We start from the raw sequence: 24921 nt of genomic DNA, 5'->3' as shown, positions 1-24921 counted from the left end.
TCTGTCCCGAGACCCGTCTCTGTCCCCCCAGTGCAGTGAGGCAGGAGGCCCCAGGGCTCACAGGTGTGCAATCTGTCCGTCCCGCTGAGCTGCACGTTGTCTGTGTGTGTTGCAGTCCGCCATGGTGTGGTGTACCGGGTGTGCGGGCTGGACGGCCAGTGGGTTCTTGGCCCTGACAAGCATCCCTGGAAGAACACGACGGAGTGTGAGGTGGACGACACGGATAAGGTGAGGTTGGAGTCGGAGGTCTGCTGTAGCCCCTGCTTGAGATCAGACTCTCGCTCCCTCCTGAGATGGGAGTCGAGCTCCTGCTTGAGTCTTGCTCACATTTCTTCACAATCAGCATGGCAAGAATCAGTTTTCCATCCTTCCTGCGCTCGACATGAGTTCACCGTGCTCTGCTTTGGTATCTCCGGGGCCTGCCAGGGCTCTGGGAGAGACTGACCGGCTGGGATTCTTTTTTCTGTTTGTGTGCAGCAGGATTACTGGAAGACCCTGAGCATGTTCTGGGTGATGTACACGGTGGGGCACTCACTGTCCCTGGGGGCCCTGGTGCTGGCACTGGGTATCCTGGTGGCTTTCAGGTGAGGAAAGGCTTCGCGGAGAGTGGGAGGGAGAGAGAGCTGTCACGGCTCTCCTTGCACAAGCGTCAACCAGGCAGGTTAAAATCAGTGAGATGTTGACTCAGCTTTAAGGTCTGAGTCTCCCAGACAAGCAGTAAACAAGCAGTGCCTGCAGTGAGAACTTGTAGGAGTGTAGGACCAGGCCCAGCTGATGCCTTAAAAAAAGTCTTTCAGAGTGTCTGTTCTGGATGTCTCTCACCTCGCTAATGCCCTCTTTCCTGAGACAGCACTCCCTCCTCACAGAGCAAACCCCCCTCAGACAGAACCCCTTCCTCAGAGAGCACCCCTTCCTCAGACAGCATGAAGCAGAGAGATGGGGCAGCAGTTATTACAGTGTGGTGACAAACAATTAAGTCTTTCCTAATGACTGTTTCAACAGGACAATAGGAAAACAGGACTGTTTCAGCGAAGTTGTATTGAAGTATTAATGCAGGCAGTCACTGGTGGGTTTTAACTGTTCTCACCCACTAGGACTGTGGAAAGATCATTTAGACAGTGTTTGCAGAATGAGAAGCACCTGATGGCTGATGCAGAGGAAAGCCGCTGCTCAGACCCGTCCTCGCTGTTTTGAACTCATGCTTTTGAATTGAGCTGGAACCAGTAGCCGGCTGTTTGAAAGCTGCTCAGACCTGTTCTGTTTCCCTGGGGCAGAAAGCTGCACTGCATGAGGAACTACATCCACATGAACCTGTTTGCCTCCTTCATCCTGCGCGCGGTGTCCATCCTGGTCAAGGACGCGCTGCTCCACCCCCCCAGCTCCAACTTCACCCTGCCTAAAGACAACGAGGTCGAGAAGTGGCTGAATAGCACAGACGAGGTGCGTCTTCCCTCACCTGCCACCAGGGGGCAGCACACACAGCACATTCTCCTGTGGGGGGAAGCAGGTGGCACTGTACTTTCACTGTGATGGATTCTTCTGAGCACTCATTTTCCTCATCTCTAGAGAGTGCCTTTCCATTGCCTATCTTCTTTTCTCTGTTCTGTACCGTAGGTGGTCTAGAAGTCAAATCGGTAACAAACACCTGTTTGCTTTCAGACACCCGTGGGCTGTCGCGCTGCCCTGGTCATGATGCAGTACAGCATCATGGCCAATTACAACTGGCTGCTGGTGGAGGGCATCTACCTGCACAACCTGCTGGTGATCACAGTCTTCACTGAGAGGAACTACTTCAAAATCTACCTGTGTATTGCCTGGGGTGAGTCACCCTGAGCCCCTGCGTCCTCTCAGCACCATCAGAAGAAAACAAGCATGGTTGCACACAACTGGAGGTTGCTGGGCCCATCTTGCCTGTATTAGACTGGGTCAGTCCTGTAAGAACATGTCAAGATTTGCAATGTTTGCAGTCAGGCCTCCCTGCTGTCAAACAGAGGCTGGTTTCCTGTACCCTGGCTCTATGTGACAACCATGAACGCTTGCTGTCTGTCTCGCCTCGGCCCAGAGAGGTTCACAGTGCCAGATGAGCTCTTGTGTGCAGTGCCAGGCCAGGCGCCCAGCAGGGTGTGTGTGTGGTGGTAACGTGCCCTCTGTGCCCCCCAGGTGCCCCGCTGCTGTTCGTGTTGTCTTGGGTGAGGCTGAAGTACCTCTACGAGAACATCCAGTGAGTACCTCTGCTTTCCTTCTCCCTTCTTTCCCATCTTACTGCCTCCTTTTTCTCCATCAGTGTGCTTTGGACTTGCAAGTAATCCTGAATGGTAAAGCTCAGCGATATTCTCTGCCTTTCTCTCAAACAAACTTGGCACCTTTGTCCTATGAGAAGGAGATCCTGTTTGCCAGTTAAACTAGGAACACATAGACAGCGACTTGTCCACAGAAACTGGGACGACAGAAACTCGTCAGTTACTCAGGCAGGGAAGCACAGAGCTATCGAGTATCTGAACTGAGGCTGGAATCAGGAGGTTGTAACTGCAGCGCAGTCTAGAGAGCAGACAGAATTTAACATCAAGAGGGTGGTGAAAAAATAAAAACTACAGGGGCCCAAGATGTCAAGTTGTCAGGTGTGATGGATGTGTTTTTTTTGTATTAACGGATGTTAACAGCAGTACGGCCCCACCCACCTGGGCTAAAAAAAAAACAAAGACGCAGAGAGCACAGACTCAAGCTGTTTAAAATCCTGCCTTGTCTGTGTTTCTTCAATCTAATAGCGTATAAACACAAATACACTACATAGGGTATTTTAGCACTTAAACTAATGGCCCAAATCCCCATTGAATACCACAGGAATACTCTTGTACGTTTATCCTGTACTCTGAGGTTGACCCCACTCCCAGTCTGCACTCCCTGTCTGTCTGACAGACTCCGTGTGTCCTTCGTGTTTTCCGTAGAAGAGAATTGAAAACAGGAACTGCACATGCCTTCCATAAAAACAGAGGAGAGTGATGAATATACACAGAGAAATATGTAACTCCAGCAGTTAAGAGAAAGCACTGCAGATATTTGTGGGGAAAACACAGTCTGACTGCAAGACACCCTGGAGAGAATTCCTGGTTTAGACTACAGTGATAAACACCACAAGCAGCACAATACAGAGAACTAGAAAAGGCGGGCTGAGCAAAATAAGATGAACACATCCTGGTATCAGACCATGCAAAATCTCACTACAAGGCATTGAATACGGATGAAATGGTTCTAAAGAGTTTGTGATTTTCCAGGATTAACCCAGAACATCAGAAGGATCTGCTTCTCAGGTTTCAAATGCCAAGAACATGGTTTGACAGCAGTGCAGGATTCTGTAGCACAGTGTATTGGGAGTCCTGGTGCCTCTCTGCCCACACATTCCCCAAGACAAGGGGCTGCTGTCCGTCTGAGTGCTCCTCTGCCCAGCGTCTCCTGGTCACAGCCGGCAGGCGAGTGGTGCTCCTGCAGAGCTGAGCTGACACAGGGGCCCCTGTAGGCGGCCCTGCGCTCCTCCAGATGCCTCAGTCTGTTGGCTCCAGCTGTGTCTGCAGCCTGTGCTCAGGGCCCTCTAAGCACGAGCAGCATGAGAACCACCGAAAATGTCTGATTCGGGGAAGGATCCTTCCTTATGTAAAAGGCTCTGCTCTTGCTTGGCAACAGCGCCATCAAAGACACTGGAATGACTAGTTCACCTGAAAGGCCCTGTTCATCTCATATGTGAGCCATTACCAGCCATGAGGAATGAGCAGGCAAGGCAACAGCCCCAGTCGTGGACTGCGCACACCCCGCAGAACAAGCTGAGGCTTCAAGACCTGGAGCACCAGTGTCCTGCGCACGACTGCAGCGTTCGCACTGTGCACAAATCTTCGCTCGTGCGCTGGCTGGTCTCCATCCACTCGCTGTTTCTGCACAGTAACACGGCTCTGGAAGCCGTACGAGTGCAGAACAAACTCCTGTCACACCTCCCTGGTTCCCTTTGCAGATTAATAACACAGTTTATATGGTATTCGTTTGCCCTGTGTTTCCTACAATGGACTTTGGGCGATGAATTCTGCCAAGATGGTTGCTAAGTTACTAAGCATTACTAACTGGCTAAGAAGGCATTTTCTGAGGAACATGTGGGTAAATAATGGACTTACACCCCAACCTGTCAAATTAAAGGCAGCGGCCTTCACTGCAGAGCATGATATCAGAGCTCCAGGACAACAGAGAAGCTCTCGTGTCTTCTGCAGTTATCTGTTCATATTGGGTTTCTGAAAGGTCAGCAGAGATGTGCGCAGCAGTGCTGAGCTGGCCAAGTGAGGTGAAGTGTATTTAAAAAAAACACCAAAATCCTTTTTTTACCACAGTGAAGGTTAACTTTTAAACTTTATATTTGTCTTTTATCTAATTCCATGATCCAGAGAAACACATTTTTCTATGTGACTATGCCAATGTTTATCCAATTCAAATGGGTCTTATTGGCATGACAGCAGTTCTCCAGTACTGCTGACACTAGGAACAAACTCACAAATAAATAAAGGTCATTTACAGCCTTCTGAACAGCACATATAAGAGTAAAAGTCAACGGAGCAATGTAGGCACCCCCATTTACAGACTCAACTCGCCTCTTCTCTCGGCGGGAGCTTGTACCTGTCTCTTGGTCTGCCTGGCTCTGCTGGACACATGGAGTTGCCGAGGGAAGGCAGGAAGCTTGTGTTTGGGTGCTGTAGGAGATGAGCAGCTGCAGTGTGAGTGATGCCAGCCTCTCTCCTCACGCAGGTGCTGGGAGAGAAACTTGAACATGGCCGTCTGGTGGGTCATCCGCTCCCCGATACAGCTGGCGATCCTGGTGAGTGTCCGAGCGTCCGCGGGCTCCCTGTCTCCTCTTGGCTTTTCCGGGACTGGATGCTGACTCGTGGGGGGGTGTATGCAGTGTATCAAACACGTTGACGGAAGACGAGCATTTCAGCGAGCCGCAGCTGGACAGACTGCTGTCTGAACGTCACGCCTACGCCAGCACGCAGCGGCCGTGAGTGAGCCGTCTGGAGCGGGGGCCTGACTCGTCCGTGACGGCTCCGGCACACATTTCCCGCAGGAAGTCCTGTGCTGGGTTTCAGTGGATGGGTGTGCAGAGCAAGCTTCCTGCCTGCCGTGTGTCCAGCCTCTGGAGGGTTCGGCACAAGGGCTTTCTTCCTCTGTCGCTGCTGTCCGGCCCGGGACATTCCTCTGTGCTGATGTCCGCGTGGCTCCAAACATCGCTGCACAAAAATAGGGAGGAATTCTTATCGGAAGGATTGCAGACACGTTTCTCCAGAATAGCTAGCAGAGGGTCTGGGGAACTGGGATACAACCAGCCGCTGCTGCAGCACAGGAGGTTCAACAACCCACTCAGGGACTCGGGGCAAAGGCACAGCTGGAGCTTGAACTGGGAACCTCCTGGTAACAAAGCCTGTTAGCTGGTGGAGCTCCCTCAGTGACAGCTGTGAACTGTTAACAACCCCAGGGGACCAATCTGCTGACACAAGTGGGAAGAGAGTGACTTGGAGTCAGTGCCCCGTGAGCAGACGGCACACCACAGTGTGGGATGGGGTTTTCTGACCAGTGTCACAGGAGTCCAGCCAGGACTCACCTCTGCCGACACACACAGCCCGCAGGGATTGTCCTGGGGGAGGGTGGGTTTCTATTACTTTGTTCTTGCAGCTCAGTTTACCTTGGTGGAGGTAAACATAGCAACCACCATAACCAAGCCTTCCAAACTGCTGCTCTTCAGGGCTCCTGTCTAGAGCTGCATCCTGGGCCATCCACTCACTAGTGATCCTCCGTGCCTCCCTTTTCCTTGCAGATCAATTTCTTCATCTTCATCCGAATCATACAGATCCTGGTGTCCAAGCTGAGGGCCCATCAGATGAGATACACGGACTACAAGTTCCGGTGAGTGCTCCTTGCAGGCCCACACTGCCGTGCAGTTTTAGGAGTTCTTAGTCAGCTCTGTGACCTGCTCTCTCCGCTCTGCCAACAGGCTGGCCAAGTCCACTCTGACTCTCATCCCCCTCCTGGGCATCCACGAGGTGGTGTTTGCCTTCGTGACGGACGAGCATGCCCAGGGCTCCCTGCGCCTGGTCAAGCTCTTCTTCGAGCTCTTCTCCTCCTCCTTCCAGGTCAGCCAGCATTCCACGCACGGAGCCCAGGGCACCCAGCCCCCAGCACAGGGGACACCGCACACTGCATACACACTCTCCAGGTCGATGGTCTGATTCCACAGCTGCACGGCACCTTTGTATAAAAGTGCCACAGGCTCGTGCGCAGCACAGTCAGAGCCCTGTAAGATTCCACAGCTGGGGCTCTTCACCAAACCGACAGTGTAGAGTGCAGCTGTTAATCCTCTCACCTCCCAGCTCAGACAGCTGCCAGCATCCTCACAGAGACCAGCCTGCAAAGGAAACTGCTGTTGTCCGTCTCCTCATTCCACACTTTCACTGCTTTAAGTACCACATACAGTATAATCAACACAGTAGAGTAGCTTCATACACAAGTAGCTCTGATATCTGCATATCTGTAGCTCTGAATGCAATCTCTATGTGTCGAGACCACAAAACAGAACTTGTATAAACAACTGCAAAGGCTGGAAGTGAGAGTGAGTCCAGCTGTCCTGACTGCTGTGTGGCTCTTGCAGGGTCTGCTGGTGGCCATCCTGTACTGCTTCGTCAACAAGGAGGTGAGCTTTCTTCATCGCCCCTCCCGGCTGAGACAGCACAGCCTGTCCTGTGTTTCTGTGTCCGACCTGCGTGCTGCTGACTGACCGAAGCGGTTCTCCCTCCCGGCGCAGGTGCAGTCGGAGCTGCTGAAGAGGTGGAAGCGGTGGAAGCTGGGCAGGGACATAGAGGAGGAGTACAGGCACACCTACAGCCAGACGCCCCAGGTCAGGAACGGCAGCACGGCTGCTGGGGCCGCGCCCGCCCCGGGGGAGGAGCACAAGCTGGTGGGCAGCTACCAGAACGGCACCGGCCACAGCAAGCACAGCCTGCAGCCCCCGGCGCCACTGGAGGGGGCTGCCTGCACCAGCACCCTCAAGGAGAGCAGCAGCCTCGGAGACAAGGCGCACTGCTACGAGTTCCCACTAGAGAGCGCCGAGAGCAACTTCTGACCCTGAGCAGCCCTGTGGCAGGGATCCCTGCTGGAGCAGCAGCGGCCCGCTAGCCGTGGCCGCAGCAGAGCATGCTGGGCCTGCCTGCGGTTAGCAGCCCTACGTGCAGAGTTTATACGACCTGAGTGCAGCTGCCCAGCCTTAGAGACCCATACAGGCAGCCCGGTCTGGGGGCAGGGAGCATGAGGGGTTGCGCTGGTCTTGGTGGCTCTGAGATCCACAGGTAAAAGACACTTACTCCTTCGTCTGTGCCTGTTTTCTCCACACAGATCCCCGGAGCTCCAGGACGAGGCTGTATTCTTGTTATGGTTTTTACGATTATTACTTCTCTATTTTTTTTTGTAAAGGCCAATGCCTATTTCAAACAATCATAAAGACAAGAAAATAAAAACAGCGACAGCAAAAGTAATGGGTTTTTGCTGGCGGCCCCCGGGCCTATGTGTCGCAGTGCGATGGCCTTTTCACTGAGCAGCAGAGCCGCGAACAGAAGGCAGGCTTCTCCTCTCTCTCCGGGGGCTTCCTGCAGACTCACGCACCGGTTCTGCCGCAGCCTGGCGTGTGAGGAGGAGATCCCAGCCGGTCCCGTGTGTGCTGTCTGTTACTCAAGGAGATGTCTGTAATCGATTTGGACTGACTCATGAAAGCAGTGTAAGGGATGGACGAACAGAAATCGCAACCATTGGCAGCCTGTACAATAAAGCCGAACAAACTGCTTCCCAGCCCCTGGCCTCGGCGAGGGTGCGGTGTCGCCATTCGGCTCCTCTTCGAGCTGTCCGCTGTCTCGCAGCGATGGCAGGGGGGCTCGTGCTGCTGCCGAGTGGTACCAGCCAGCAGCTCTGAACCCAGTTCTGCAGCGTTCCGGAGACTCACCGGGTCCTGGAGGCCTGGGAGAGCTGGCAGGGACAGGGGCAGGGGCAGACAGAGACTGCCGGGTGCCTATGCTCTCACACTGGAGCCCCCCACAGCAGCCTGTGGGGGGGGGGGGTGCTCTCACAGCAGACTGTGGAGGGGGGGGTGCTCTCACAGCAGCCTGAGAGCTCCATTCAGGGACAGGTAGGTCTTTACGAACCGTCAAATGTTGTCAAATATATATTTTTAAAATATTCTTATTGTAACAAAGAAAGTTGGTGAATGTTGGTGAATTTTTATTGTTTTGCTATTTAAGGATGATGATTGTGGTTTTAATGGGGGAACAGCTTCTTTCAAAGCATGATCAAATGTTAGGGAGGGTGGTATAGCGTACCTCCCATCCATCTGAATTCCAATATAGAGAAAGACAGTGTGTGCTTAACATTTAAAAATCTTACCTCCCAGTTTGGAATCATCAACTGTTTTAAGACATGGCTTTTCAGCAGCGGCTGTGCCCACACAAGAGAGACACTCTTCGGCCACTCTGAGCTTCACAGTGCCGAGCAGGAGAGGGAACGCTGACTGGAGAAGTGGTGCATCTCTCACTGACTTCACAGCAAGCCTGAGAGGTCCTTGGCCCACTCATTCCAGCTCTACCCCTGCAGCACTCTTCCAGGTGTGCTCTAGGGAATCCCAGTCACAGGGGGGTACTGACATGACACAGGTTCGAATAAGTAACATCTGGGCCATAAAACATATTAAACAAGCACTTTGACCTTGAAGCACTGCTCTCAGCCATCTACAGTGTAGCTTCTTTGCTAATGACCTAGACACTTACAGTGAAATGCAGAATAAAAGAATAGGAGAGAATTACAGGGCACAAGTGACTAGAGGTCATCTCCCAGTGCTTGGGGATTAACAAGATGAATTAGGAGATGCAGGTTTGTTCAAGATGGCGATGCAACCTTCTGTCCAAAAGACCAGCACGCACACATTCTGTCCTCCATCAATTGCTGCCAGACTGCTCCCTCTGTTCTGCTCTCCAACAGCGGTTGACTGGATAAGCAAAGCTCTTCAAGAATTTGTTTAACTGTTGACATGTATCATGGTGGTCCAGTATGGCATGAGTCACCTCCTGCACAGCTGTGTTTCCTCCTCACTTACCAGACTTTAAATCCTGTCATTTAAGCAAGCTAAGCAAACACTTTCTTAAGAAAAAGTAACTTTCTTGTCCTGTTGCGAACTGTAGTTTGCATGCCTGCCCTCTGCTCTCCTAGATCACACAAAGGTCTAGCGGGGAGGTGTTGAGCCAGCAGGCTTTTGGTAGGAGCCCCGAGCCCCTGCAGCAGTGCCTGCTGCCTCACTCAAAACTCGCACTCACACTGGGCTGTCAGGTTTCCTGCAGGGTTTGGAGGCTCAGAGATGTAGCTGTACAGGATGATGGCAGCCGACTGAAGCGCATCAAGCTGTGCTGCAATAGAATAATAATAATTACACCCCTACTCTTTTTGAGAAATGCCCTGGGATTGTTAATTACCACAGAGAGTCAGGACCTCGGTTTTTACGTCTCATCCAATACCAGGGCCAGGGAGGTTAGTGTCCTGGTGCGTTTGTGTCTGAAGGTGCGTCTGTCAGCCTGGCAGCTAAATGAAACTACTGCACTGCCCAGGAAGGAGCTCAACAGAGTTTCAGCTGAAACTCCCTTCCACTTCCAAGGAAGTGCTTCTCCGAGCTCCACCAGCATTTGAGTTAATATTTAAAGTGCCATTTTTTCTTCCTCAGCTCAAAAGTTTCCAGTGATTAATGAACCAAGGGTGTAGAGTCTTGCATTAGTCTGTGACCCCAAACTGGCCAATTCTAGCTGTGCCCAGACTAGGAGAGAGCAAAGGAGAGGTCTTGAATCCCTGAGCTAACGTCTAGGCTCCCCCAGGCTGGGGCATTAGTATATAAGCCCCAAAAGTGATAACCTGATTTGCACTGGATTGACCAGGGTGAAACACTGCACCCTTGTAAGAGATGCAACAGCAGAGCCTGAGCTGGGGTTCTGAGCCCTAAGGCCCCTGGTAACAGACCAGAGTCCAGAGCATAGTAGGAGGAGCCCATGGTGCCTCTTCTGGTGATGTGAAAAACTCTGTATCAGTGGGGTGGAGGGGTGGGTTAGTTCTGCACAGTGGAACTGGGGTGGGGTGTTCTGTGCAGTGATACTGGGGTGCAGCGTCTGCAGAGTGGGACTGAACATCGCTTCTTGTTAAGACTGAGCTGTGAAGAGTTTTGTGTCAAGACGTTGGAGTGGAGGGCAAAATAGTATGTAATCTGAGGTTTGTCTTTTTCATTTTAAATGTACAAACAGAAAGACAAGACTATGAATTTGTAAGCCTATTTGCACAATGTTAATTTATACACCATAAATATGTAAATATGTATATATATAGTCCAGCATAAACAGTGTTCTCTTGCTTCAGTTCTTCAGTTCTGACTCTCAGGCAGGTGCATGTGTCCACGCAGTTGTGTTGCCTTGTGATTTTATTAACTGTATCCTGTGCCATGAGTCAGGTTCTGGGCTACACAGGCACGCTTTTGTTGCTCTTTGTAATATCAAGTGGCTTCAGAAACAACCATGAGTGAATCTCCAGTGGAGATCTTATCCTAGAAGCAGGATCTCCCACGCAGCAGGCTGCTGGGTCTGACAGCGGCATGCCTGACGAGAGAGCTCGCTCGCTTGGAGCAGAGATGAGTATGCAGTCCTTCTCCAGGTAACCCACAGCTCCCTGGGGCTGTTGGAAATCCGAGAACATGACTCCCCTCCAGCAGCAACTGGCAGCTCGGAGAGTCCATGTTCATCCTCAGACTGAGCTGCTTGATGTTTCCTCATCAGCCTCTGCAGACCTGGAGAAGACTGTGGGAGCAGTAGGTACAGCAGACTCTGCAGCAGGTCCACGTGTTCTGCGGACCTTCCAGTTCAACTCCTTCATGAACTGGGCTATAGGCCTTTCTGTAATTATTTCTCTGCTCATGAGCTTGATCACTATGGCAGCTGAAGAGCAGTAAAGCAGCTAATTGAACAGTCACGTGGTCCTCAGCATACGGGCCACAAACTGGACTGAAGGGTTTGCTGACATGCTGGGGGAAAGACTGACGTTCAGGGACTCCGGTGAGATGAGATCAGTCCAGCTCATTGCGTCTCTCTGTAGAGATTAGGAGGAGCGATCTGTGGCCTGAGGAACAATATACAGAACACTGCGTATTTATTTATAACCTCTCCTTACATGCACTGAGAGGAAAAGTAGCAAACGCAGTCCAGTACTGCCTTCCCAGTAATTTAATTCTTTTGTGAGGGAAAATAGATGCTGAAATTCACCTGCCTAGGGATTAGTGGATTGCTAAAGGCCAAGGCTTTGAGTGAAATGCCTTTAAAAGAATTTAACCTTCTCTCAAACTCTCAGGATCAAGGAGAAATTGAACAGACTCTTCCACGGCAGCCAGGGTCTTGATCATTCTGGTAATATTTTTGTCTTTTCTGCTCCCCCGAAAGACAATGCAGGATGATGAGCACAGCTCGTCAACATCTGGACTGTAACAGGGCAGGGCGGGGATGGGGGGAGACCAGTTGGAGAAAGAGAGAGCAGAGGGAGAGAGAAGACTTGGAGCAACAGCTCTGAGCTGCTTTTCACCAGCTCCAACCCTGCTGTGGAGTAAGGCTCACAGCATGACACAGGAGATGGGCTGAGGTGAGGAAGGGGCTCTCAGCCTCCATCGCAAGCTCTGTCCTGACTGCAGGGAGGCACACAGCGCTCCAGAGCGCTAGTGCACTAGCACTCCAACGTCACGGGCTGATTCATCTTGCTGCCTCCGAAAAACAGACAGCCTTTGTACGACTGAGTGACTTATATTTCAAAGGCGTTTTGGCCTGTCGACTTGGTTTGGTAGCTGACCTGAAAAGCCAAAGAAGAACAGTGAGACTGCTCCCTCTTCCCCCCCTGTGTGAAAGAGGCAGCACCGGACCTGCACATCCAGCATGACAGGAGCAGGGGATTCCACCCCTCCAGATTAGCCTGGGCCTGGGACGCCCATTTTCGGGGAATTCCGGTATCCGTTAGCTAGCATGCAGACAAAGGAAGAGCATGGGCCAGATGGCCTCTCCTTGTCTGGAGCTTCACTCATGTTCCTCCGCTTTATCTGGTCGGTTTTATTCCTGTAGTTCCTGAAGCCACTTGAGGCACAGAAACCAGCATCTGGACTGGATGCGGTGCATCTGAATGTATACTGTGTAACTCTGATGGAGCTGTTCTCTGTTAATTTTCTAATGTGTGCCATTTGTTCCCGACTATCTGATACTGTTAGTGATCATTATTACTTGCCATGTGAAAGCGGAGCTCAGCGATCCCCCTGTCCTCCAGCACTCCTCCGCTCTCTGGCCTCAGGACACACAGAGCTGGGGTCTGGCTTGTTCAGCAGGATGGGGCTGCTGATCCCACTGGAGAGGCCCCTCAGGAGGAGAAGCACCCTTACGCCAGGCAGGCGGCTGCTCCCCTCCTGTCTGCCCTGCTCATAGCGGGGCCTCCCAGTGAGGGCAGCAGGCCTGCAGCTGCAAGGCGGTTGTTGGCACAAACAATTCCTTGTCAAGCAGACCTGGAGAAATTAGTGTTCTGCAAATCAAAACAATGTCCAAAGTGCAAAATCACCACACACAAAAGTTACTTTTGAGCGGTTAAGAAAGCGAGCAAACAAGGAGATATAAATAAATGACATGTGCTGTAATGAGAGGGGACAGGAAGAGGGACAGCTGGGCGACTGTTGACCTTTCCTTCCTATTTCCCTGGATGGGGTGTGTCAGCGGTGTGTGCGTGCGTTGCCCTGACGACTGTCACCATGGTGCTGCACGTGCCCAGTGGGTGTCTGAGACACCCTGAGCTCCACTTTCTGTCATCAGGACCTCCCTAGATGTGTGACAACATGTTGTCTGTATTCTGTTTGCCACTGAAGTTATTTTAAAATAATAATTCCAATAAAAAAATAAAATAAGGATGCTGTCCTTTTAAACTTTTTTCCAATGGATGGAAAGTAATCAGACCCATTACTATACTCTGAGGCACAAATATGTTTTGAAAAAACTTCTGTCACGGGCTGCTGTCCTCTGGGACCACGGCAAACGTGTACGGAAGAGCTGCTGTGAGGCTGTCTGGCCGCCACAGGGCTCCAGACCAAGCTGTGGGAAGAATGCAGTATTCTCCCAGGACTCACAGCTCCAGCACAGCACATTACACACCAGGTATAATGAGCCATGAATGCTGGATATTACAGGTGCAATTTCCCCGGCCTGCAAAGTTAGCAGTTTTCATGATGGAAACCTAGAAAAGAAAGTCAGTCTACTGAACTGATACAACAACTACAAAAAACACATCAGTACAAGGAGAGCAGGCAAACTCCACACGGAAGGACCACAAGCTGGAATTGAACCAAGGACCCAAGAGCTGTGTGATATTAGCACTTACCACCACCAAACCATGCCAGTGTATTGTCTTAATTTTTTAAGGTTCCATTGGCGCACACTGATCTTTTGGGAAAAAAAGGATGGTCTCAGCTCAAATATAATCTTAGAAAGGGCTGGACTGTGTGATAATGGCCTCTAGACAAGAGAAGCCATGCCCCGCCCTCTCCTACCTGCCATTCCAACTGCAACCTGCAGGAGGAGGAGTGGATGCGGGGGCTCATGTGACCTGAACTTCCTGTGCTGAAGTACTTTTACACAGGAAGTGAGGGTGTGGTTTTCCCTCTGGTACACAGTCCAGGAGATTCGGCAGAGGGGGGCCATGACAGCCCAACAACACAAGGTAAACTGCAGAAAAACAGCTGTCCTAGAGTCAGTATTTGTCATTTTTAATTTTTTTAAGTGAATATTTCTACAAAATAACATGCATGCATTCCCTCTAATATCACATGACAGTGCAAAAATACGTTTTATGTCAGGATAATTTCTTTAGAAACAGTTACTATATCAAAGGAGTCTAAGTTCACACCAGGGAAAACACGAGACAGCTCTCATGGCAGTGATTTATTTTGACTGATGAAACCTGCCAGTGTTCTAGTCTTGTAGCCAGAGGACATCCCTGCTGGGAGGCAAACCAGTTTCCACAGAATCGCTGTCAGTTACCCCTGTGACTCCAGGTTTTGCCGAGGAAGAAGCTTTCAGGGATAGGGATCGACTCTGTCAGAGATCCCAGAGAGCCACAGTCCTGCAGTGTGTACATGCAGCCTTGAAGGGTCATCAAGCAGTGGAGTGTCTTGTAATTACAGCTGGTACATCCAGTGAGTCATTTAGAGCTCAGCTGGAATGGAAACCATTCAAGCAGTCCTGCTCACAAAAAGCCAGTCTGTCCAACACTGTGGACGGCACCACCAGCATTTGTCATGTTTTAATGTCAGTACCGGAGATGGCTAATTATGACAAAGTGAGATTCGTGTTTTGAAAACCCAGAGAAGTAATGGCTTTAGTCTTTAATGGAATCTCTGTTTTGGGATGTTTATTTATTTTAACAGTCTAAAATTATTCTCAAATGAATGTGTGAGCCAGTTATAATAACACTTAAGTGTTGCTTATTATGCAGTGCTGCTGATTACCCATGAAGGGAAGTCACTACTCATATTTTTATTAAGCTCATTACAGCCTACAGCCACCCTTGAAGGCTGGCAATTAGCAAATTAGCCTTCATGTTTACTCTGTGGGAGGCAGTGCTGAATGGTGTTGTATTTAAAGCCAGGTGTTGCTGTGGAGCTCGTTCCCCATCTCCTATAGTGACAGGTGATCTTGGAGCCTGTGAGGAATGTGTTACAATAGACCTTTTAGTTAATTAGCCCTCTGTGTCAGCAGGAACGTGGAGTCAAGTTTGAAATTCCTCCTCTGCTCGTGAGACACCTCATGCTTTCTTTTGAAATGCAAGTGCCTTCTCATTTTATTTTTTTGTTGTGAATGACAAACATTTAAGTTATCCACTTAAAGAATGACCAGCATCACCTTTTGTACATTTTCATTGACTGTTTGGAGAAGCCCTTCCAGACGGCTCTGTCCCGGACAGCATGAACCCTTCCCATCGGGCACCTGGGCTTCATGAGTGGCCAATGGCCATGACTTTGCACCTGAGCAAACGAGCGTTGGTGTTATGTTTTGGGTGCATTTTTTGGTTCCCATTTCTTGCTTCTGTTCCTGCCTCTTTGGAAGCAGTTTTAGATTTAATGCTCACACTGTTGGAATTTCGGGTTAATCTTGTGAGTCTGTGTCTCGGCAAGCCTATGGCAAGACAATTTTCAGGGCTGAAAACTGCACATTTTCAAACTGTTCTCTTTGCTTCCTTTTAAGGCTACTTGTCTGGGCTTCTGTCTTACTTTCAACAACAGGAATCTCTCAATGTTAAACAGTTTGAGTGATTTTTTTCAGGATCTAGATTCTATGTTTTTCAGACTTCTACTTCCCAGTCTGCACAGTTTAACAAAAAAAAATGTGTCTTTGTTTTTAAGCACGTTCCTTGTTAATTCACACGTAAGAATAGAAACCAAGTTAGTTCTTAAAGAAGCCTCCATCTCTCAAGCAAAGGCTGGGAATATACTCTGTCCTGATGCTGTTTATGGAGTTTTGTAAACAGAACTTAAATCCATCTTACATCTATGGGCAGTTCATTGGCTTTGGGTATTTTTAGCCAAAAGTAAATATTTTGCAAGTTTTCAGCATGATTATCTGAAATAAATAATGACTTCTTTATGGGTTCTAAAAGCTTTGAGGTGAATGTTGTGCTTCTATTCTTCTCAACTGTCCTTTTAACATCTTAAAAAGGCAAAATCTGCCTTAAATGTCTTATTAAGGACTTACATACAGCCTAACAAGCAGTTGCATGCGTAACATTTTATAAAAGGCATCTTTTTTATATATTTTATCAAGGTCACTAGAGATTGTGGAGGCAGGGACTGTTCGTGATGAAAACAAGATGTTTACCCTCCAACAGCTCTTGGTATAGATGGTATGTTACAGCTCCAGCACACACATTGGGACAGTTATTCTGGGGACCTGACTTGCCTGACGTGTCTGGTCTGGATGTTTCCTCCTCGTGCTGCTCAACGAGTGTGAACTGACCCTGCTGGACTCCAGCATTTCAATTTCCGGGCCTCTGGGCCTCCCTCCCTTCCGCATTCAGCTTCTGCACAAGCTAATCAGCCGCAGCCGATCGATCCCATAACAAATCCCAGGGGACCCTGTTTGCACGCCGTGAACAGAATTATTCATCACCTGTCTGGCAGTTCTGTGTGATCATTCCTGCCAGGCCAGTTTCTTCACTAGCCCAGCGATCGCTGTGCTGGTGTCTTATTCTCTGTATGCTGACTCTCACAGAGAATTAGCTGATACACCCTCCCCCCTCCCACCTTGACCAGAGCAGGTCTCTCTCCACCCCAGCAGCTCCACATGCCTGCGAAATGACCGGTACAGGCTGGCTTGACCGAGCATCCTGGTCAAGCCAGCCTGTACTGTGCTCGCAGTCCCTGAGGCTCTTGATCGCTCAGCTCCTGGGTCAGGTTGGCGTTTCCTGGGGGAGCTGGGCAGTAGGGCGGCGATGGTGGGCAGGCTGGCTCACAGAGCTCTGACTGCCCAAAGCAACAAAGGCTGGTTTTTTCATTAATTGCAGGATGTTATCTCTGTAGCCATACTCAACACACCAACATCCGCTTGGTTTTAAGTTTTTATTGATGAATCCTGTCTTTAGTGTCAATGATGATAACTTATTTCAGTCCCAAATGAGTTTTCTTTTCCTTATGTAATCACAGTGACTAATTATTTATAAAGAAATTGCCTCCCCCATCTCCATCACTAATGTAGTGATTTAACAAGCTGCCTTTATGAGCTTAATTCATCTTGTTCCGTGGAGCCGTTCCACATTGGAGTTATCTCCTCTGCACATGCTACAGTAAACACTCTGCAGTCAGGCATGTTTACTCCCTCTGGTCCTGTGGCTGCAGGCGTCTTGGTGGTGACTGCTCCTCTCTGTGCGCTGTTAGTGCCCTTCTGTCAATGTGATTGATGTCCCAGAATGGCACTTCAGTCCCAGCAGGTCTCATACAGGATGCAGAATAGGGTTCTATGAAATTTGCAAGCCATTTGCATGAGCACACAGGGTGAGGAAGGATAGTACCTGTCTGAGGATCCGTTGGCAGGCTGGTGTACCAGTTTTGGCACAGCTGGTTTGGGTGACAGTGTAGAGATGTCTGGACAGGGATGGAGCCTGAAATGTGGACCAGGGCACATGAATTACAACCTGGGACCAGGAGCTGTTCATAAACCTAAAGGTTTCTAGACATGGCCATGAGAATGCAAATGTTACTGCTTTGATCATGTCATTACTGCACACTGAGCTTGTGGCTTCAGTTTGACCCACTGCATGTCGCATGCAATCCACTGTGTTTGGGTCAGAGCAGGAGACGTTTGTGACCTCAGCAGTTCCAGTGGTATTAATGACCTACATAACATCAGGCTTCCTATAGTGGCAACACATGAGTCTGGGCCTGCAGGGCCCCTGTTTGTACACAGTGACCAGTTAGACTCCTCCGTGCACACTCAGCTGGTCTCCTTAGGTCAGCTATGACACCAGTAGAGAGGAAGAGCAGTACAGTCTCTCTCCCTGTACTCTCCGAGAGCAAGAGATACTCTGTCAGGACACCGGGCTGGTTCAGCACACAGATCAGAACATTTCTATAGTTCAACGACTCTGAAGGCGTTCAATCAAATCAAAAACCCACACGACCACAGCAGTGCTGACGTGTATCTCAATGAAGGGTCCGTGCAATCCTTTAGAATAGCACAGGATTTGGATAACACAGCAATAGATACAGCATGTCTTGCTTCAGGTTGGAGTGTGAGCTGTAAGGCAGGCAAGGGAATGATGCATCATCACAGCTGCAGCCCTGTGCCTCAGTGCCAGGACACCTGGAGTGGTCATGCTGGTAGCTAACTGGTCCTATTGGGTTACCCTCTCCACACCTGCCCGTGCTGTGCCTGGCTCTGTCCCAATCTTCAAGCTGACACACGCCCGGAAAGGGAGCGCAGCCTGGGGGTCAGTACGATCCATTAAACTGCGGTCAATGTCTTTAAAGACATCAGTGCTGGTGAATTAGCCCAGGGACCTCCACGAGACACACAGCAGTGGCTCGTTTCATCTCGCAACCTCCCCTTGTGCAAACAAAGACAGCAAAGGGGGCCAGGGAGACAGAAAGCATTTTATTTGAGGGTTGCAGAGAGAGTCGGAGAGGTGCAGAGCTCACAAAATTCAGCACTGGTTGTCAGCAGAGGGATATATTACGAAGGCTGGTAACAATCGATGGAGTTCACTCCAGCAGGGTGTTTCCCATTTTCCTTTTGTCTGTGTGTGAATAGCCATTATATAAGGCAAGTGTGATGCAACATTTCTCTCAAACCTGTGAATCTAGACGAGATTGAGGACATTTTACACTGAGTGCACTGCGGCTGGCAGCAGTGACTCAAGATCTCGTTGCCCAGGCTGATGAGCTACAGGTCCTCTGCTTGTGAACGAACCACTGCCCTGGACAAACATCCGCCGAGCCACAGCACCTGGGGTTTACTTCTCAAGCACCAGGCGAAAAGCGAGAGCTGAAAAGATTTAAAATTGAAAAGCAGCAAGAAAGCCAAGTCTCTAGGTTTAGGCTTTAGATCTTTAGATCAGTCAGTACTTGATAGCAGCTCATGCCTGGTCCCCAGCCCAGCTCACGAGGCTCAGCACAGATGGGTTTCTGTTCAGGGGGTTCCTGTGGCTCCTCTGAGGCCCACAGGGACTGTATCACAGTGGGCATCAGGAGACATCCTGAGCAGCCTGAGAGAAAGGGACAGGTGCCCGCTGGGGCCAGTGGCAGCCCTGCAGCTCATGAAAGAGGTGGTTGAACAGCTAGAGAGGCAGTGTTGAGTCCACTGAGCAGAGATGACAATAGATGCCTATCAGGCAGGGGACACTGGAGCAGATTAAGACACGTGTGGGGATCAGCTGAAGAGCTGGCAATGCCTGTGGCCTGCAGTCACAATATAACAATCTAACGAGTCCATCTTCATCTTCTCCTGCTATCTTCCACTCGGAAGCTTTAGTACTTAATCATTTGCGCAGAACACACGCACTACCTGTCAAGTTATAAGAAGACAAAGGTATTAAAATGTGTTGCTCTGTGCAGCGGTAGAAGAAATAGAATGGGGAAGCCAGACCTCAGGACGTACTGGGGCCACAGTGTCATGGTACAGGTTGTGCATGCTTTGTGTGGGACAGTAGGTATTGCACAAGCTGTCCTATGTATTATACTGTCGTATGACTTGTAGGGCGTCGCCCCCAGTGCCCTGTAGATGGCACTGGGCTGTGCTACACTGTGTGAAAGCACTGTGATGTGACTGCAGGGGGCGTGTTGGAGCCCTGGGGCTGTGCTGTTAGGGAGACCTACGTCACACTGGGCAAATTCCGTCCAGGATAGAATAATTCTACCGGCTCATCCAAATCCATGTAATTTGGTGACTTTATGGGGGGGGGAAATGCACGTCAGTTTTTCCGGAAATCACTGTGCTGATTTGACTGCATGTTACATGATTGTACTGCTGGGATTTCCAGCAGTTTATGCAGAGGAAAAAGCTTTTATATTTTTGTGTTCCTTCCTGACATTTTGCCCCTCACTGTCTCAAAGTTTGGTTTATCTGCTCACATGGTCCTGGCAGCCTTTCTCATTCCTGCAGACGTGGGCATGTCTCACAAGGCTACCGTCTCTGTCGCTAAGGGGTGTGCATGCTCCAGACCTGTCACTTTCCCAAACAGCAACGGGCACCCAGCATGGTTAATGAGCCTGACGAGGCTGCAGATCAGTTTTGAAGGGTGAAACCCAAGGTCTCCTGAAGGGATTGGGGATTTTGGGAGGGGAGGGGGGGGGGGACTTGGACATCCTATGTGATCTCGCCGGGAGATCAACACCTGGACGAGCTCAGTCCTCGCAGGTGAGCCAGCTGGGGGCGTGTCCGGGAGACTGGGGTCAGCTGTGTGGCCCGGGGCGCCTCTCGTCTCCGAGCGGAGCAGGCGGCAGAGCCCGGAGGCAGCGACGAGCTGTCAGTTTGCCTGATGTCAACTACAAGTCCTTTGTTTTCCCTTTCTTTTGGCTTTCAACACATTGCAATGTAAAAAGGCTTCTGAACTGTGAATGCCTGAGCTTCAGACTTGAGCATGGTCCATGGCTCTGATTCGTGACCTTTAGACTGAGGCAGAGAGTCTCAGGCTGAAACCATGAGGCTGCAGCTCAAGCGAGTCTGAGAGCCTCAGGTACATGCAGGCCATCGGTGTGTCATTATCTGTTTGACACTCTCCTGGTCTGTCCTGTGTTCAGTCACTGTCTCATGCCTTTGCTTAGATTAGAGGCTCTTGAATGTGCAGCGGGTAAGTGTTTGCTGCCAAGACTTTTAAGTACGTCAACGTGCCTCTCTCTCCATGTCCATCTCCCTCTCCTCTGCTTTTCGCTTTGTTTGGAGACTAATGGGACATTGAAAAAGAGAGAAACTTGCCAGCAAAGTGCAGAAAATAGCTTCCATTTCAAAGTGGAAGTGTTTCATTTGCGGAGAGCCTGAGTGGCTGTACAGCCCCTGCTGCTCTGCACATCTGCAGCAGCTGTGGCGCAGCCCTCGCCCTCGCGGGCTTGAGAGCCCTTCAGCTGCATTTTCCAAGCCAGCATCCACTTGTGCACAAAGGACCGGAGCAAGCCGGGGATTGATTTTTTTTTCAAGTGGCACAGGTATGTCTTTAGAAAGCAAAAGCACAATTCACAAGAACAGAACGCAGATGAGTAGAGATCCGTGCCCACGCAATTTTTTAAATTGCTAATTGGATAGCTTATTTTATATTATATAGTGAGGTCTTTCAAAACTGCCACTAGGCTGCTGGTGAAATCGTACACGTTCAACTTTTCCATCGATCACGTCCTATTAAGGGGCACTGAGGTTTCCACGTGGTGTCAGAAACACTCTGCGTGGCTACAGCTGGGACACTCCACCTTCAGCAGTTGTGCCAACTGGCCTGTCGCCTGCAGACAGTCTTGTGGATACGGCAGCACAGACCTAGAAGCTGCACAGCAGGAATACGCGATGCAGTGGGTTTGATTGTTGTCCAGCCTTCATCAGAAAGGGATTCCAAATTGTGTGATGTGTTTTATTAAACCCTTTTAGTTGCTGCAATACAATTAATAACAAAAGGTTACGTTAAACAAAAATGCATAAGCTAAATTAAAGGCTTAGTCGAGTACAGTGTAACTAAATAAATACAGGCAGGAGCCTGGGTCTGTGAGCTGTGCGTTATTTTAGAAAGACAATACAGGCACTGACAGGGGTGAGGACGCTCAGGTTGTCTCCAGATTATTGTGGTTGGAATCGATCTGCTTTGAGAGGCCAGGGGGAAAGCACTCGCACTCACACACTAGTCCTCTGAGATACATTGCAAAGTGAAAATGAGCCTCAGGGCTCCAGAAAGGATGTTTTTAGATATTTGATTTTGGTCTCATCCCGTTCCAAAGGAGATCTGGAGATTTCCGGTGAGGCGACACTTGCAAGAATTTATGCCCTGTTGTCGGCCACAATGGAGCACAGGGCTGTGTAAATCCTTCAGGGTGGAGAGAGATGCAGACCCTGAAGAATGCCGTTCTGTGTTCATTTAAAATGAAAACACATGTTACAGACAGGCGCATTGCAGAGATGTGGAAAACAGTCGTCCGCAGTTTCTTTATGGTTGTAGCCAGCTGGTCGTGATCTAACTTCACCACAGACTGCTCTGGAAAAAGAAAAGCCTGCTTTTATCTATGAAGGTGTACTCAGCCTCCTGTGCTCACTAGGCTGGGCTGCCTCCTGCAACGCGGTCGATGCTCCGATCAGCAGGAGAGCCCCTGGCCCTGGGCTGTGGTCCGGTAACCAGGCCATTTCCTCCTCTGTAAGGACACAAGTGGAGGGTTGCCTAGCAGCAACAGCTCCTTCCATTGTCCTGATGTTCTTTCATTCTTAAGGGCCGGCAAATTGGCTGCTCGTATTAAACTTTAAATAGATCGCCTGAACGTGTAATTTTGACAATGATTAGTACAGATGTAAATTGCATGGAAAAACTAATGTGGGCAGAAAGTGCTATCACGTAGCTAAAAGCATTAATAAGAGAAAAAAAAAGTCCAGATAAAAGGAGCTTCGGCTGTAAAAGAGGAGGCAATGTTTGCTTGAGAATGAGCAAACAGCCCAGGAGGCTGCTCCTCTGGGCTTTAACCTTTGCTTTCCAAGGGCTGCTCTTAGTGAGGAACTGTTTGGGACTAAATCAAACACTTCCAGCAGCACTTCGTTTTTTTAAAATGGAGAAGTAGAAGCTGCTCCTTGTCTCACCTCCGCAACTTCCCCTGGGCGCTGTTTCCCCAAACACCCTTGTCAGGCTTCTGAAAATCACTGCAGCTGCGCTGGAGAGCTGAAACATCTCTGTTCCTGTTTAATATTTTAGTCCTGGGCGCTCTGTGAGCTGACTCCAGTCCGGCCTGTTTCCTTCAGCACTTCAGTCAGGCTTCCCACTGGGACCATGCTCCCGCCTGGGCTCGCTGGCTCCAGTCTGCATCGCAAAGAGGCAACAGTCAGCAGCGTGAATGAACATCAAGTTTACAGACAAGAGGGGGCCAGACAGCCCACCTATTCACTTTTTTGGTAGTTAGTAACTAATTGAGCCAAGGATCTCTCCCAGATCGTTATTGAAATCAGCCAGAGCACAGGCTGGATAGCGTGTTTCACACTTCCAGCACTCTTTGAGTGAATGAGCCTTCTGTTCTCACCTTTAAATGCACTGCACAGTAGCTTCTGCTTGAATCAGGTCATCTTGTAGATGTCCTTGGTCCAGATGGCAGAGATTCAGTTTTCCGACTCTCCGAGAAGGGCATTCCTTTGAGCCCAGGAATGTGTCTGATCGCTGATTCCATAGCATAGCCATTCATATATTTGGATTTTGTGATGCTATGCAACGAATTGGCAATTATTTTAAAATTTGTATATTTAAAAATCACAATTAAGCTCCTGCCTTGCACAGGAACACCTCCTTGTGTGTTTTTTGTGTATAATGTTGTAGCAGATTAATTTCATACCTGTGGAGTATAATACACTTCCATAAACTGATGGTTTCAGCATTCAGTCTGTTCTACACAGTGGAGCATGAAAACAAAAAACATTGTGCCCTGGAAGTTCAAATTCCAGAGTGTAAGAAAGACCAGGGCTAAGCAGATATGCCAATGAAGGCAGCTTTTAGCACCTAAACTCCAAGACATTGTGTCATATTCATTGTATGTAATCAGACATAAACAGATTAAATTCTTCTTCAGCACCGGATTGAGATTAGCACCTCTGCACAAGTTATACATATAAAAGTCTGTTATAAGAAACATACTGGTCTGTTAGGGACCCTCTTCATGATGAGGGCCTGGTCTCCATTCGAGTTGAGCGTACCCCGTGGCTCAGGGCAGGAGCAGCGGTCTGTCGGTCAACGCAGTCGGGCTACCTGGACACAGGGCAGCAATCGGGCCCCCTTGGACACAGGGCTCAGTCCCTGCACTGCCAGCAGGGCTAAAGGTTCGATCAGCTTCTCTTCTCCATTATGCATTTCTCTAAGGAGATCATCACATATTGACTTCACAAAACATGCAGAATTAGTTGCATTATTATCTTCAGTGATACCAATTAAAAAATAAAATGCCTCTTCCCCTTGGACTTATCTTTTCAAAAGCTGTTTAACTTGAACATAAGCACTTCAGTGCCTCCTGTATGTTAGACTTTAAAACAAGCCTCTGACTGGTACAACTGATAATACCTGCAGCAGGTTTGGTGGGGTGGGTGTTAACATTAGAGTTGAGGTTCTTGTCCAGCCCCCGAAGGAATTGTGATATTATCTTATGTTGTATTAGAAAGCCTGTTAATCTGAAGTGTTGCTGCCGGGGGGCGATGTGGTGGCTCTGTGGCTTAGGATCTGCGCCTGTGGCTGGAAGGTTGCCGGTTCAAATCCCGCTGGGCCCCTGAGCAAGGCCCTTAAGCTGCTCCAGGGGCGCCATATAAATGACTGACCCTGCGCTCTGACCCCCAGCTTCTTTCCCTGTCTGTGTCTCATGGAGAGCAAGCTGGGGTCTGCGAAAAGACACATTCCTACTACAAGAAATTGTATGTGGCCAATAAAGTGATCTTATCTTAATGGCTACTGTTGTGGTAAAGCAGAGACACAGGCTGGTCTCGGGGGCACAGGGAGGCCGGCAGGTTAATGTCCGAGCGAGAGGAAGGCGTGTTGGAGGTCGAGCTGTCCAGCCGTGCAAACCCGGGTGAGGCCTTAAAGGTTGAGGCTGATGGGGGCTGACAGGATCTCGCATTGCAAGGCTGAGCAAGAGGGAGAGTGGAGAGGGGAGGGGGCTGCCTTGCGGAGCACTGACAGGCGGTGGCCTGCGGAGCCCGATTCATGCGCAAGGTGCTGTCTCCGCAGCAGACTCCCCGTCCGGCTCGCGGCCCCGCAAGGCAGGAGCGTGGCTGACCTCCTCCCGCTCTCTGGACAAGATGTCACTTTGTCTCGCCAGGGAGAGAAGGTGGGGGGAGATGGGAGGGAGGGAAGGGTGATCTGAGGGCATGGTCAGCTGGCAAACAAGACAAGTCCTGCCAGCCACATGTTGGCAGAGTTCCCACTCGGCAGCCGGTGGGGGAGAGGAAGAGAAGTAGAACAGACGTGACTCTTTAGTGTAACCCTGCGAGACACTGGGCTTCCTACGGGGGGGGGGGGGGGGGGTTAATAATAGCCAAACTATAATTCGTCGTCGCTATCTTAGGATCTTGACAGGATGGGTTTGTGCTAACCAGATGCAGACATCTGTTTGATGCAGTT

General features: G+C 49.9%; 1 protein-coding gene and 1 long non-coding RNA gene across 12 annotated transcripts in view; both read left to right on the top strand.

The window, feature by feature from the left end:
* The window catches only part of gcgra (glucagon receptor a), a 52507-nt gene extending 39491 nt beyond the window's left edge, over positions 1 to 13016 (top strand). For 6 of the 9 annotated variants that reach the window (XM_088600237.1, XM_088600236.1, XM_088600238.1 and 3 more), the window contains 10 exons: positions 116 to 228; positions 478 to 584; positions 1275 to 1440; positions 1660 to 1819; positions 2161 to 2221; positions 4780 to 4849; positions 5843 to 5931; positions 6020 to 6158; positions 6674 to 6715; positions 6827 to 13016. In XM_088600237.1, the coding sequence (XP_088456363.1) occupies positions 116 to 228; positions 478 to 584; positions 1275 to 1440; positions 1660 to 1819; positions 2161 to 2221; positions 4780 to 4849; positions 5843 to 5931; positions 6020 to 6158; positions 6674 to 6715; positions 6827 to 7144 (1265 nt within the window). In that variant the 3' untranslated portion in view covers positions 7145 to 13016. The remainder of the gene's footprint in view (positions 1 to 115; positions 229 to 477; positions 585 to 1274; positions 1441 to 1659; positions 1820 to 2160; positions 2222 to 4779; positions 4850 to 5842; positions 5932 to 6019; positions 6159 to 6673; positions 6716 to 6826) is intronic. The other 3 variants (XR_015925489.1, XR_015925488.1, XM_088600241.1) reach the window with 3 other exon arrangements.
* A 751-nt stretch (positions 13017 to 13767) lies between these two features.
* LOC148652945 (uncharacterized) overlaps positions 13768 to 24921 on the top strand; it is a 50242-nt gene continuing 39088 nt past the window's right edge. For all 3 annotated transcript variants that reach the window (XR_015925485.1, XR_015925483.1, XR_015925484.1), the window contains exon 1: positions 13768 to 13824. This is a non-coding gene — a long non-coding RNA (uncharacterized LOC148652945). The remainder of the gene's footprint in view (positions 13825 to 24921) is intronic.

This window comes from Lepisosteus platostomus, chromosome 11, assembly GCF_059453375.1.
Source record: "Lepisosteus platostomus isolate fLepPlt1 chromosome 11, fLepPlt1.hap1, whole genome shotgun sequence".
Taxonomy (NCBI): Eukaryota; Metazoa; Chordata; class Actinopteri; order Semionotiformes; family Lepisosteidae; genus Lepisosteus; species Lepisosteus platostomus.
This window is presented reverse-complemented; position numbering and strand designations above follow the sequence as displayed.